Source organism: Danio aesculapii, chromosome 5 (assembly GCF_903798145.1).
Source record: "Danio aesculapii chromosome 5, fDanAes4.1, whole genome shotgun sequence".
Taxonomy (NCBI): Eukaryota; Metazoa; Chordata; class Actinopteri; order Cypriniformes; family Danionidae; genus Danio; species Danio aesculapii.
The window spans coordinates 73,212,099-73,228,160 of record NC_079439.1 but is presented as its reverse complement, the minus strand read 5'-3'; the positions used below and the strand labels follow the sequence as shown (position 1 = coordinate 73,228,160).

Genomic DNA, 16,062 nt, shown 5'->3' with positions numbered 1-16,062 from the left:
ATTAATTTATAACATTTTCAACAGTGGCAGCACAAATAAACCAAAACTAGCATTGGTTATTTGAGGCACTTTTATTAGTAACACTTTAGTTTAAGTAGCACCATTTACACCATTTACTACTCACGTATTACCTGTTTACTATTAAGATATTAACTGTTTATTAGCACTAATAAAGTGTGATCTTATTTTACATCCCTAATCCTACCCAATACTTAAACCCAACTACTAACTTATATAACTTCTATGTATTTTTTTGTCATTGTTTCCCACGATATAACCAATTGTTTCCTCTATAGTCATTATCTTTAATCATTTAATATCGTACTGGATATCTGAGGTGATTTTATTAGTAACCCTTCAGTTCAAGTAACATTTTACACCATTTACACCATTTTCCAATACTAAAACCCAACTACTACCTTAATAACTATTAATAAGCTGCTAATTAGTAGATCACTGAGCTAAAGGTTTTAGTTGATGGTGGTGATAGATTGAATTGTATATTGAATAATATATAAACCTTTTTATTTGTGTACTTCAGTTCGCTAGCCTGAATTTTATAACTTCTATGTTTTTTAATCATTGTTTCCCATAATATAACCAATCGTTTCCTCTATTGTCATTATCTTTAAATAATCTTTTAATATCGCACCAGATATCTGAGGTAATTTTGTTGGTAACACTTTAGTTCGAGTACCATTTACAACATTTTCCAATACTTAAACCCAACTACTACCTTAATAACTATTAATAAGCTGCTAATTAGCAGATTATTGAGCTGAAAGTCCTAGCTAATGGTTTGTTGATGGCATGAATTGTATATTAAAATGAAGTGTGAACCTTTTATATTTCAACTTCAGTTTGCTAGCCTGAATTGAATAACTTCTATGTATTTTTTGATCATTGTTTGACATGATATAATCAATTGTTTCCTCTATAGTCATTATCTTTAAATAATCTTTTAATATCGCACTGGATATCTGAGGTAATTTTCTGGTAACACTTCAGTTCAAGTAACATTTTCAACCATTAACACCATTTTCCAATACTTAAACCCAACTACTACCTTAATAACTATTATCAAGCTGCTAATTAGTAGATTAATAAGCTAAAAGTCTTAGCTAATGGTTTGTTGATAGTGTGAATTGTACATTCAAATAATGTGTGATCCTTTTTTTATTTATACTTCAGTTGTTTGCTTGCCTGAATTGAATAACATCTATGTTTTTTGTCATTGTTTTCCATGATATAACCAATTGTTCCCTCTACAGTCATTATCTTTAATCTTTTAAACGAACACCGGATATCTGAGGTAGTTTTATAGGTAAAACTTTAGTTCAAGTAACATTTTACACCATTTACCAATACTTAAACCCATCTACTACCTTACTAACTATTAAGAAGTAGCTTATTGGTAGTTTATTGAGCTAAAAGTCCTAGCTAATGGTTTGTTGATAGCGTGAACTGTATATTAAAATGAAGTGTGAACCATTTTTCAGTTTGCTAGCCTGAATTGCATAACGTCTATGTGTTTTTAATCATTGTTTCCCATGATATAACCAAATGTTTCCTCTATAGCCGTTATCTTTAAATAATCTTTTAATATCGCACTGGATATCTGAGGTAATTTTGTTGGTAACACTTAAGTTCAAGTAACATTTTACACCATTTACACCATTTTCCAATATTTAAACCCAGCTACTACCTTAATAACTATTATCAAGCTGCTAATTAGTAGATCACTGAGCTAAAAGTCTTAGTTAATGGTTTGTTATTACATATTAAAATAAAGTATGGCCCTTTTATATTTATGCTTCCTACATCTGCTAGCGTAACTTGCATAACTTCTATGTATTTTCATCATTGTTTTCTGTGTTATAACCATTTGTTTCTACTATTGAGCTTATTTTTGATGTATGAGCAGACGCAACTATTGGAATGTTTTTGGCTTGAAACGTTAATCTCAACTCAGGCTCATTCTGAAAACATAGTCCAGAGGACGTTTCTGGAGACCGCGAATTATGTAGCTGGAGGTACGTATGGCTGCATTTAGTTTTTTAAGCGAACGCTGCGGGGCGGTGTGACGCCGTTCCTTTTAGCGCTCGCCAGCTTCGTGTGGAGGGCTTTCCCGCCGCAACTAGTTTGTCCAGTTAGCTCGTCCTGTACGTCGGCAGACTCGAGGTGCAGAGAGGAGCTGACCACGACGACCGGGTTCGAGTCCGGGGAAGAGCAGTTCCAGAAATCAGGTAAGACTAAAACAGAGTCCAAGAAATAAAGTGAAGAGGTTCATAACAGGGTGAGAGTGTGGTAAAATCCGAAAACGTGGTAAAAAAAAAAATCGGACTAGGGCTTTTCTTTTTCCGGACAGCTTTTGTAAATCGTTGGTTGGGTTTAGGGGTGGACGGGTCGATCTGTAAAATCAGTGGGGTTTTAGGGAAGGAGGAGGGTAGGTCGGTCGTTTTCAGAATGAGCCTGGGTTGGTTAATCTTATTAATTTCCATTGATTTCTAGATGTTAAAATGGCTTGTTTCTATGTTTCATGTTGTAAACTGATGTTTTCTTGTTATGTACAGTCATGAACACGCTTGTTTGTAGAGCAAGCAGTATGAACGATTGCTACTGTTTATTACTCTTCCTAGTCAATTCTCCCATAGGAAACTGAATGGAAAGTTCTAAAACAACCGCAAATACAAGCACACTTCCATATTTCAGAATAAAGTCAATAATTATTATCTTTAATGATCTTTTAAAAGAGAGACTAACATAAAGCAGAGCTTCTCAACAATGTTGTCTGTATGCTGTAAAACATCCAGTATCTGTTAAATAGCTGTGTCCATATTTTGTGATTTTGTGTGTGTGGGTAAACCCAAACCCTGTGTTAACACAACCATCATCACATTTCACTGAGGTCTCCTTATATTTTTAATCTCAAGTAAAAAAGGTTGGAGTTTTAGTGGAGTGTGGATGCAGAATTGTTCTGGCTCCCGCGGCGCAGCGAGGGTCGACTTCACGCAGGTAGATTTAATTGTATGTGTTTGCCTGGAGCTCTCAGACGCCTGGTGATGTTTTTATTACAACACCGACCCCAAAAGCCCTCTGAACCGCCAAACATTTGTCGAACACAATCAGTTTTGCTCAATTCACAATTTGTCTTGGTGGAAATCTCCACACGAGGAGCGCTGGGGAGCTCAAAATTACAGCACATCAGCAAATAAGAGCAATCCGTGAGCTCTTTCATCATTAATACAACGTTTGGTCGTACTTTATTTTTAAGATACCATTCGTTCTATTAACCCTTGTGTACTGTTCAAATTTACTACGGTAAATGTTAAAAAAATGTCCCTCTTCCCAAAAGGGAAAACCAGCAACAATCAAGAAAGCATGAGTATATGCTGTCATGGCTTTGCAATCAAAAACTGTGATCATAATGGAAGTCAATGAGGTAAAAACACAGGATGAAAGGGTAGTAAAGCAAAGGAAAGGATAAAAATTCAATTAAATCAAAGATTTTACCCAAGATATGTGTGAAAAATAAGAGTTATCACCAAAAATCATGTCATTTACTAAAACATAGAGAATGGTGTGGCCAAATTAAGGCTCAAAATCACCTCAGAGTGACTGAAAACATCCACAACAGCACACATTAACTAAGATTTTTATTAACTAAATTAATAATTAGACATTTATTTATAGTTAATAATTGTGTTTAGGTATTGGGTAGGATTAGTGATGTAGAATACAATTGTATGTTGTAAGTGCTAATAAAAAGTTAAGCCAGTAGTAAATGGTGTAAAGTGTTACTTAAAGTTCTGTCATGAAACTCTTTTGGCCGCCGATGGTGATTCTGTAAAGTTCACATCAAGTCTGGTAACTATAAATATAAATGTAACAATAAATATATTAACGTTAACATTGTTGATAACGATCTGTTTATTTTTAGTTTATGCTTTTCATTCTGCATTACCCCCTTGTCACCAGCAGGCGTCCTCAGTGTGTTTCTAGTGCATCTGACCAGTGAATCCAGCTCGTGTAATCTATCTAAAAGAGTGAATTTAGCGATCACAGTCGGTGTATTGGAATAAAAATTAATTATTTTGTGACATTTTCAGAAGTGGCAACACAAAGATACCAAAATCTGAGGTACTTTTGTTTTTAACACTTACGTTCAAGTAACAATTCACACCATTTTCTTCTGGCTTATTACCTGCCTATTATTAAGAGAACTGTTTATTAGCACTTATAGGCCCAGTTTCACAAACAAGGTTTAGATTAAGCCAGGACTAGGCCTTAGTTAAATCAGGCTATTTAAGCCACATTTAAAAAAATGGCCTTAGAAAAATATATTACTGGTGTGCACCTGGAGATAAGAAATGACACTGACGTATTTTAAGGCAAGTTATTTTCAGTTGAGACAGGGCAAACATGCAATTTAATCTTGACTAGCCTTAAACCTTGTTTGTGAAACCGGGGGATAAAGTAAGATCTTATTTTACATCCCTAATCCTGCCTAATACCTTAACCCAACTACAACTATTGATACGCAGCTGATTAGTAGTTTGAGCTAAAGGTCTTAGTTAATGGTTTGTTGATGGCGTGAATTGTACATTGATTAGAATTTGACCATTTTATATTCATACTTCAGGTTTTCTTTCCTGACTTGCATAATTTATGGATTTTTAATCATTATTTTTTATGCTTTAACCAATTGTTTGCTCAATAAACATTGTTATTAAGTATAATTTTAAAATATCTATCAATCATTCTATCGTTCTATTTACAGTTATATCTTTCTGTCTTTCTATCCATCCATCCATCCATCCATCCATCCATCCATCCATCCATCCATCTTTTCTTCTATCATTCTATTTATTGTTCTATTAATCTTTTTGTTAATCTTTTTGTCCATCCTTTCATCCATCCATCCATAGATCCATCCATAGATCCATCCATCCATTCATTCATCCATCCATCCATCCATCCATCTATCTATCTATCCATCCCTCCATCTTTTCTTCTATCATTTTTTCTTTTGTTCTTTTAATCTTTCTGTTAATCTTTTTGCCTTTTCATCCATCCATCCATCCATCCATCCATCCATCCATCCATCTTTTCTTCTATCATTTTATTTATTGTTCTATTAATCTTTCTGTTAATATTTTTGTCCATCCATCCATCCATCCATCCATCCATCCATCCATCCATCCCTCCATCCATCTTTTCTTCTATCATTCTATCTATTATTCTATTAATCTTTCTGTTAATCTTTTTATCTTTTCATCCATCCATCCATCCATCCATCCATCCATCCATCCATCTTTTCTTCTATCATTCTATCTATTATTCTATTAATCTTTCTGTTAATCTTTTTATCCATCCATCCATCCATCCATCCATCCATCCATCCATCCATCCATCCATCTTTTCTTCTATCATTCTATCTATTGTTCTATTAATCTTTCTGTTAATCTTTTTATCCATCCATCCATCCATCCATCCATCCATCCATCCATCCATCCATCCATCCATCCATCCATCCATCCATCCATCCATCCATCAATCAGTCTATTTGTCATTCTATCAATCTTTCTGTCTATCCATCCATTTATCCATCCATCATTCTATCATTCTATCTATCATTGTATCATACTATCTATCATTTTATCACCCAATCTATCGTTCTGTTTTCATCCATCCATCTATCATCCATCCATCCAACCAACCATCCATTGTTCTATCTATATTCTATCTATTATTCTATCAATCTTTCTGTAAATCTTTTTGTATTTCCATCTATCCATCCATCGATTGTTCTATCATTCTAGCTATCATTCTATTAGTCTTTCTGTTAATCTTTGTCTTTCCATCCATCCATCCATCCATTCATCTATCTATCCATTCATCTATTGTTCTATCGTTCTGTCATTCTGTCTATTGTTCTGTTTCCATCAATCAATCAATCTACAGATCCATCATCCATCCATTCATCATTCTGTCTGTCAGTCTATCTATTTTTGTATATCCATCCATCCATCCATCCATCCATCCATCCATCCATCCATCCATCCATCCATCCATCCATCCAACCATCTTTTGTTATATCACTCTCGCTATCATTCTGTTAATCTGTCTTTCCATCCTTCCATCCATTCATCCATCCATTTCTCTATTGTTCTATTGTTTTGTCTATTGTTCTGTCTATCGTTCTGTTTCCATCAATCCATCAATCGATAGATCCATCTTCCATCCATTCATCATTCTATCTATCAGTCTATCTATTATTCTATCAATCTTTCTGGGAATCTTTTTGTATTTCCATCCATCTAGCCAGCCAGCCAGCCATCCACTTATTTATCCATCAGTTAATGTATTGTTCTATTTTTCAGTCAATTGTTCTACCGTTCTGTTTCCATCAATCGATAGATCCATCCGTCTGTTTGCTATTCTATCCTATATATTCTAATTGCATCACTTATGTATTTTTAATCATGTTTTTCCCATGGTATAACTAATTGTTTGCATAATAAGCATTGTCTTTAAATAACATTTTAAAAATGGCTTAATGTCAAGCAGATCTTCTTCACAATGTTGTCTGTGGCTTTAAATTGTGTGAGCCCCTTTTATTTCAATGGATTCTGACGGGCTGTAAAAATCATACATTATTATATCACACAGATTGAAGAGTGCTGAAAATGTTAAAATTGTGCGTTTAGGATCAGGATATGGGGTAGAACATACTGTCTGAACAGTATAAACATAACTATGTCTAAAGGATGTCCCCGTGAAGATAGCTGGAAAAGTTTGTGTTTTTGTGTTTCAAAGTATATTCTAGACCCAGTTTTTCATTTATTCTTTTAGATAGTTTTGTTCATCAGTTTCCCTATAGCGCATGTGTTTGGACTGTGGGGGAAACCGGAGCACCCAGAGGAAACCCACACCAACACGGGGAGAACATGCAAACTCCATGCAGAAACGACAACTGCCCAGCCGAGACTCGAACCAGTGACCTTCTTGGACAGTCCTAACCACTAAGCCACTGTGTTGCCCTAATTATCCTAATTTTAAGTATTTGCAATAAATTGTGACGGCTAATAAAGTAACACTTTTGGTTTTACTCTACTAAATCCACATCTCAGTCTTGAGGGAAAAGCCTTGCAGTGACAACGAAGTGCAATTGATATGTCTCTGTGTCTGGGGTTTGTGGATTTGAGGAGAGCACTAGCAGATAAGCCCATGTAACCTTGTTAATTGACTTTTTTTTCTATTTACAAATGTTGGAAAGGCGGATCAATATCTTTGCAGGTCTAGTCTATTAAGCATGTTCCTCTTCTTATCACACAAGCTGTAAACTCAGTGGAGTCACATGGGTTTCAGGCTGTTGTTGAAGTTTTTATTGGATTGAGATGCAATAGAAGGAAGATATCAGCTAACGAAATAATCAGCACCACTAGAAGAAATTAGGAAGGAAACAGCTGTTGCAACCCAGGCTCATTCTGAAAACGTAGTCCCGAGGACGTTTCTGGAGAGTATGAAATACGTCCCGCGAGGTACGTATTTTTGCAGTTTTTGGTTTTCGCGAATCCGTGAGAGGCCGCTGTGTGCGCCTTTTTGGCTTCCCGTTTACGCCCACACTGTTCTCGCGCGAACCCACCAGAGGCCGCTGTCGAACGAACGTCTGTCTTTCCGCATGGCTGAATGAATGACGGGGTGACCGGCCGGCCGACCCACCCTCCTCCTTCCCCGAACCCAACCGATTTTACAGATCGACCCGCTCGCCCTAAACCCAACCAACGATTTGCAAAAGCCGTCCGGAAAAAGAAAAGCCCTAGTTCGATTTTTATTTTTTTATTTTTATACCACGTTTTCGGATTTTACCACATTCTCACTCTGTTATGAACCTCTTCGCTTTATTTCTTGGATTCTGTTTTAGTCTTACCTGATTTCTTGAACCGCTCTTCCCCGGACTCAAACCCGGTCGTCGTCGTCGTGGTCAGCTCCTCTCTGCGTCTCGAGTCTGCTGACGTACAGGACGAGCTAACCGGACAAACTGGTTGCGGCAGGAAAGCCCTCCACACGAAGGTAAGCGGTCAGCCGGCGTGCGCTAAAAGGAACGGCGTCATACCGCCCCGCAGCGTTCGCTTAAAAAAACTAAATGCAGCCATACGTACCTCCGGCTACATAATTCGCAGTCTCCAGAAACGTCCTCGGGACTACGTTTTCAGAATGAGCCTGGGTTGGCTATTGGTGATGTAGAATTGAAGAGTTCAGATGCAAAAACCTCTAAGAGCCTTTCTCAGCCTCCTTTGTTTATGTTGAGATATTTCACTTTAAAGACCAGGAAAAGGACTTATTCTTTATCATAAAAGTGATGTTACTGAACATAGAAACAGGAGCCTGATAAAAATACTCATTTTAGAGGAAAATTTTAGACGGCATTTGCATTTTAGAGGTTTTTGCATGTAAACTCTTCCATTCGTTTTGGCATGTGGGTTGTTCATGTGACGTTACATTATCACTATCATCTCTATAAATATAACTACACTGTAGAAAATATCCATAAATTAGCAGTATCTTGTGATTGCTGTTTTTTTTTTATCGTTTATTTCTGCTTTTGAATTGCATTATGGGATCTTGATCCTTCTTCCAGCAACTTTTAACCTTGAAAAGCTGTAAAAAGTGAGGTTTCTGCACATGTGCAATAGTCTGCAGTGCTGTATTGTCTGTGTTGGTGTTGTATATTACGCTACACAAACCTTGTAATAAATTGCAGCACATTTTCTGTTATTTTACACACTTATTTCACTATATATGATTTATTATACATTGTATTATTATTTTAAACTACTAAATTGTCAATAAAAGTCACAATTTCCCCCCCAGTTACTTTGGTCTGGAATCACCACTGGTCCAAACACATGCGCTATAGGGAAATTGATGAACTAAACTGGCCATAGTGTGTGTGTGTGTTTAAATGAGTATGTAAGGGTGTTTCCCAGTACTGGGTTGCTGCTGGAAGGGCATCCGCTGCGTAAAACATATGCTGGAATGGTTGGCGGTTCATCCCGCTGTGGTGACCCCTGATAAATAAGGGACTAAGCTGAAGGAAAATGAATAAATAATTGATTTGGCATGGGAGAACATGTGGCAACAGTGTGGAGCCCAGCATTTGTACAATGTATTTATCAGCTGCCCATGTGCCAAATACGTGAATGTGGAATTTTAAATATCTCCTGGCAGATTTTTCTCAGGATAATGATGTTTTGAGTCTTCTCGTCTCCTGCAGTTCTGGATGAGTAAAGTTGTGCTGGTAAATCCAGGGGGACGAAAGCTTCAATAACAGTGAAATTAGTGTCTATTCCTCTTGTTACCAATATACCGTGGTAAACAGCCGTCGCCGGTTCTCACGGTGGTACTCAAGCTGATGCTGTAAATGTGCTGCAGCTCAGAGTCGCTGTGAAAAAGAGACCTGTGGGGGACGCTGGAACAATCTCTCTCTCTCTCTCTCTCTCTCTCTCTCTGTTTTTTCTCTTTGTTTGGTATATTAACAACGTATCTATCTATCTATCTATCTATCTATCTATCTATCTATCTATCTATCTATCTATCTATCTATCTATCTATCTATCTATCTATCTATCTATCTATCAATTTTTCTGCATTTTCATCAGCCATCTATCCATCAATATATCTACCTATCATTCTATCTTTCTTTTTTTCCATTCATCCATCCATCCATCCATCCATCCATCCATCCATCCATCCATCCATCCATCCATCCATCCATCCATCCATATATCCATCCATCCATCCATCTATCCATCCATCCGTCCTTCTATCCGTCCATCCATCCATCCATCCATCCATATATCCATCCATATATCCATCCATCCATCCATCCATCCATCCATCCATCCATCCATCCTTCTATCCTTCCATCCATCCATCCATCCATCCATCCACCCATCCATCATTCTGTATATCATTTTATCATTCAATCAATCTTTCTGTATTTCTATCTTCCATCCATCCCTCCATCTATCTACCTATCATTCTATCTTTCTTTTTTCCATCCATCTATCCATCATCCATCCATCCATCCTTCTATCTATCCATCCATCCATCCATCCATCCATCCTTCCATCCATCCATCTATCCATCCATCCATCCATCCATCCTTCCATCCATCCATCCATCCATCCATCCATCCATCCATCCTTCCATCCATCCATCCATCCATCATTCTGTATATCATTTTATCATTCAATCAATTTTTCTGTATTTCCATCTTCCATCCATCCCTCAATCTATCTACCTATCATTCTATCTTTCTTTTTTCCATCCATCCATCCATCTATCCATCATCCATCCATCCATCCATCCATCCATCCTTCTATCTATCCATCCATCCTTCCATCCATCCATCCATCCATCCATCCATCCATCCATCCATCCATCCATCCATCCTTCCATCCATCCATCCATCCATCCATCATTCTGTATATCATTTTATCATTCAATCAATCTTTCTGTATTTCCATCTTCCATCCATCCCTCAATCTATCTACCTATCATTCTATCTTTCTTTTTTTCCATCCATCCATCCATCCATCCATACATACATACATCCATCCTTCTATCCATCCATTCATCCATCCATACATACATACATACATACATACATACATACATACATCCATCCATCCATCCTTCTATCCGTCCATCCATCCATCTATCCATCCATCCATCCATCCTTCTATCCATCCATCCATCCATCCATCCTTCTATCCGTCCATCCATCCATTTATCCATCCATCCATCCATCCTTCCATCCATCCATCCATCCATCCATCCATCCATCCATCCATCCTTCTATTCGTCCATCCATCCATTTATCCATCCATCCATCCATCCTTCCATCCATCCATCCATCCATCCATCCATCCATCCATCCATCATTCTGTACATCATTTTATCATTCTACCTATCTTTCTGTCTTTTCATTCATCCATCCACTACCTTTTACTTTTATATTTATTAAGTTATGTTTTAGATAAGAAACCTCACACCGCCCGTCCGTCCGCGTCTGTTGATCTGGAAGTGATTGTAAGTGCAGTGATTGGCCAGCTGTTATCCCGAGCTGAACCCGCTGATGTGAGCTGGCAGACATATATAATTAATGCTGTGTTCTCAGATTGAGCAGAGGGTGATGTGGATGTGACCTGATGGAGACGAGAACTGCTCCTCCAGACTGCAGACAGATGCTGAATACACACTTACACTGTCCAGATCAGCACTTATGAACACACGCACACACACACACACACACATGCATACGTGCACATATTCACACACAAAAATGCGCACACACACACATATAGCCTACACTCCAATGGAAACGTGTTCCTCCAGATTATTAGCGAATGCATTTCATGTCTGAAGGATTTTCAATCTTCTCTTCATTACCGGAACGTGTGCTATTTGCTGCCAAACCAGATGCTAATCGAACCAATTGCGAGATTAGCGAGACCAAAATCTGGCCAATGGTGAATCACGGCTGGATGCTACAGAACAGAATTAGATTATACTGTGTGTGGCTTGATTTGGATTCATTATCAGGATGTTTTTGCTCGTGTTTTTCCCTCCATCACAACAGACACCATTGATTACCACATGACTGTTGCTGTACGTTGAGCATCTGCAGTTGACAGAGCATTTTATAGTGTTTAGCAAAAAAAGTGAATGACAGAATCTAATTCTGATGTTGCAAAATATACTTCTCTGTTGATGTTTTTTTTTGTGTGCAGCTGAACTGAAATGCATTATTATAATTGGGTTTCTCCCCATGTTTTTTTCATGTTTTTCCCATGTTTTTCTATCCTTTTCCATATTATGTTCCCTTTCCATGTCTTTTTAATTTATATATTTTTGTTTGTTTTCATGTTTTTTTTCATGCTTTTCCCATGTTTTCCCATCCTTTTCCATATTATGTTCCCTTTCCACGTCTTTAAAAATTTTTTTCTATATTTTTTTGTTTGTTTTCATGCTTTTTTCCATGTTTTTCTGTTTTTCAATGTTTCCCCATGCCTGTTTTTCTCATGTTTTTCCCATTTTCGCCCATGCGTTTCCATATTTTGTCAGTTTTTCCATGTATTTTTTAGTTCCACATTTTTGTTTTCACATGTTTTTTTCTGTTTTCCCATGCCTTTTCTATGTTTGTCCCCATGTTTTCCCATCCTTTCCATATTATGTACCTTTTTCCATGTCTTTTTTCATTTTCTCTATTTTTTTAGTTTGTTTTCATTTTTTTCTATGTTTTTCCCATGTTCTTCTTGTGGTGTTCTGTTTTTCCCATTTCCCCCCATGCTTTTCCATAGTTTGACAATTTTCCATGTCTATTTTTACTTCCATAATTTTGTTTTCATGTTTTTCCCATGTTTTCCCATATTTTTTTTGTTTTTCCATGGCTTTACAATGTTTTCCCTATGTCTTTTTCTTGTTTTTCCATGTTTTTTCCCATGTTTTCCCATCCGTTTTCATATTATACCACTTTTTCCATGTTTTTGTTCATTTTCTCCATGTTTTTTGTTTGTTTTGATGTTTTTTTTTACATGTTTTCCATGCTTTTCTCTGTTGTCCATGCTTTTTAAATGTTTTCCCTCTTGTTATTTGTCATGTTTTCTAATTTCCCCCATGCTTTCTCATATTATGTCAATTTTTTCATGTTTTTTATGTCCATGTTTTTTGTTTGTTTTCATGTGTATTTCATGTTTTTGCATGTTTTCCCATCTTTTCTGTGTTTTCTATCCTTTTTCAATGTTTTTCAATGTTGTTTCCCATGTTTTAAAAATGTTTTTCAATGTTTTCCCATTTTTTTCAGGTCCTTTTCCATGTCAGTTTTTCCATGTTTTTATTTTTTCATGTTTTTTTTGTGTTTTCATGTTTTCCCTTCTTTTTACATGTTTTTCATGTTTCATGTCTTCACATCCTTTTCCATATTTTGTCTGTTTTCCCATTTTTTCCACTTTTTCTGTTTTTTGTTTGTTTTCATGTTTTACATGTTTTTTCAATATTTTCCACCATGTGTTTTCATGTTTTTCCACATATAGTCCCATTTTCCGTGTCAGTTTTTTCATGTCTTATTAAATGTTTTTTATGGTTTTGTTGTTTTCTTTTTTCATGTTTTCCATGTTTGACACCTTTTCTGTTTTTTCATGTTTTTACATGTTTTTTTCCCAAATTTCCAAATTTTTTCCCATGTTTTTCCACTTTTTCCCCATGTTTTTTTTTTATATTTTGTCCATGTTTTTTCCCTGTCTTTGCTGATGTGGTCTGTGCTCTGTTCTTCAGGGAGTTTGCCCGCTGGAAGGTGAGGAACACGGCCATCGAGAGGCGGGATCTGATGCGCAATCCTCTGCCGCTGATGCCGGATTTCCAGCGCAGCATGCGGATGCTCGGCAGACGGCCGTCCACACAGCAGTTCATTGACACCATCATCAAGAAATACGGGACGCACATCCTGATCTCCGCCACTCTAGGAGGTGAGCTGAAAAATCATACCTAAGTAAAAGTACCATTACTTTGTATCTGTTGTAAATATTACTAATATTAAGTATGAGTCAATAGTAGTCAAATGTCCTTAAACAATAACTAAACTCTATCTAACTTATATGATAACTAATCTTGTGCAAGTAGAGCAAAAGCCTCTGTAGACCCTTTTCACATTTCTCAGCAGGGTTTCTCCGCAGCACAAGTCATCATAGTTGGGTAAACGTTTTCACAATGCTTTAAGGGAAAGACATGTTAAAATATTCAATTCAATATACCAGGATGATAACATTTATTTTCTTGTCCAGGCTATGCTTCGTTTTTATGGTTGGTATCATAATTTTCATGCATGAGATTCAAATCTGAGAACAAATCATTCTGATAATGCAGTTTGTCTTCAGTGCCAAATGAAAATCATATTTCTCCTGTTTGTGCAAAGCTGAACTAACTATAATAATCATTTTGCCCCTTTAATTTTTATCTCTATAAAAACGTTTGCATATATACAGTTAAATAAATAAATAAATAAATAAATAAATAAATAAATAAACTTAATACATTTGAAATATTTTTTATTCTTATTGATATAAATAAATAAATAAATAAATAAATAAATAAATTTCAAAGACTTTTTAATCCCTCCATAAACATAAATAAATAAATAAGTAAATAAACTTGCATTTGAAAAGCTTTTTCATTCCTCCATAAGCATGGATGAATGAATGAATGAATGAATGAATGAATTAATTAATTAATGTTTTCCTGTGATGGGTTGCAGCTGGAGGGCATCCGCTGCTTAAAACATATGCTGGATATGTTGATGGTTCATTCCGCTGTGGCGGCCCCGAAAATAATAAAGAGACTAAGCTCAAAAGAAAATGAATGAATGAATGAATGAATGAGTAAAAATGCATTTGAAATACTTTTTATCCCTCCATAAAAATAAATAAATAAACTTAATACATTTGAAATATTTTTTATTCCTATTTATATAAATAAATAAATAAATAAATTTCAAAGACTTTTTAATCCCTCCATAAACATAAATAAATAAATAAATAAATAAGTAAATAAACTTGCATTTGAAAAGCTTTTTCATTCCTCCATAAGCATGAATGAATGAATGAATGAATGAATAAATGAATTAATGTTTTCCTGTGATGGGTTGCAGCTGGAGGGCATCCGCTGCTTAAAACATATGCTGGATAAATTGATGGTTCATTCCGCTGTGGCGGCCCCAGATTAATAAAGGGACTAAGCTCAAAAGAAAATGAATGAATGAATGAGTAAAAATGCATTTGAAATGCTTTTTATCCCTCCATTAAAAATAAATAAATAAATAAATAAATAAATAAATAAATAAATAAATAAATAAATAAATAAATAAATAAATAAATAAATAAATAAAATTATTAATTAATTAATTAATTAATTAATGAGCGAACGATCAAACAACTGAACAAATGAATAAAAGAGCAAACAAATAAATAAAAATGTAATGCATTCGAAATACATTTTTATCCCTCTATAAGTATAAATGAATGAATGAATGAAAGAATGAATGAATAAAAATGTAAAGCATTTTAAATTATTTTTATCCCTCTATAAGTATAAATAAATGAATGAATGAAAGAATGAATGAATAAAAATGTAAAGCATTTTAAATTATTTTTATCCCTCTATAAGTATAAATAAATGAATGAATGAATGAATGAATGAATGAAATAATGAATGAATAAAAATGTAATGCATTTGAAATTATTTTTATTCCTCCATAAAAAATAAATAAATAAATAAACAAACAAACAAATAAATAAATAAACTTAATGCATCTGAAAAACTTGTGTATCTGTCCATAAATAAATAAATAAATAAATAAATAAATAAATAAATAAATAAATAAATAAATAAATATTATTGAAAACAACATTTCTCCTATTTGAGCGGATCTGCATCGCGTCTGATACCCTTTTTGTCCTCCCCTGGCTCAGTTTCAGATGTACTCGTGGCTGTCAGCTCTAATTGTTGTGATACGCTGTCGTTTTTCTCTCATGAAGAGCTCATTTTCTGGGTTTGGAATATTATATCACTTCTGGCTTAGTGGTTGAACTTGATGCTCTAATTATGGCATGGAGAAATCTGATATGAAGCAGGAATATGATGCTATAATATGATGGCCAAGCGCAGCGCAGATCATCCAGGGTCATTTTCGACGTCTCTCATAGCCGATACGGTTTTATTTTTGTTCACGTTTGGGATTGGTTTCTATTTTTAGTGCATAAAATAACATGTTTATTGTGTTTATGGCTTTTTGTTTTAGTGGACAGTGAAGCATGGAGTGTCTCTGTCTTTATTATAGTCATTTAATTAAAACATTTAGCTCTCGCTGTATTTATTTTTAATTAAACAGTCACTTAAAAACACTTTGTGGGGTTTAATTCAGTTTAATATTATTAATTTGTTATTTTAAAAACAATTTTAATAAACAATAAATAAATAAATAAATAAGGGCGACATGGT

The 16,062-nt window shown here is 35.3% G+C and overlaps 1 protein-coding gene across 1 annotated transcript in view; it reads left to right on the top strand.

Annotated features, from left to right (window-relative positions):
- LOC130228740 (BMP/retinoic acid-inducible neural-specific protein 1-like) overlaps nt 1–16,062 on the top strand; it is a 152,124-nt gene that overhangs the window by 123,801 nt on the left and 12,261 nt on the right. The window contains exon 3 of the mRNA XM_056457176.1: nt 13,345–13,535. Coding sequence (XP_056313151.1) covers nt 13,345–13,535 — 191 coding nt within the window. The remainder of the gene's footprint in view (nt 1–13,344; nt 13,536–16,062) is intronic.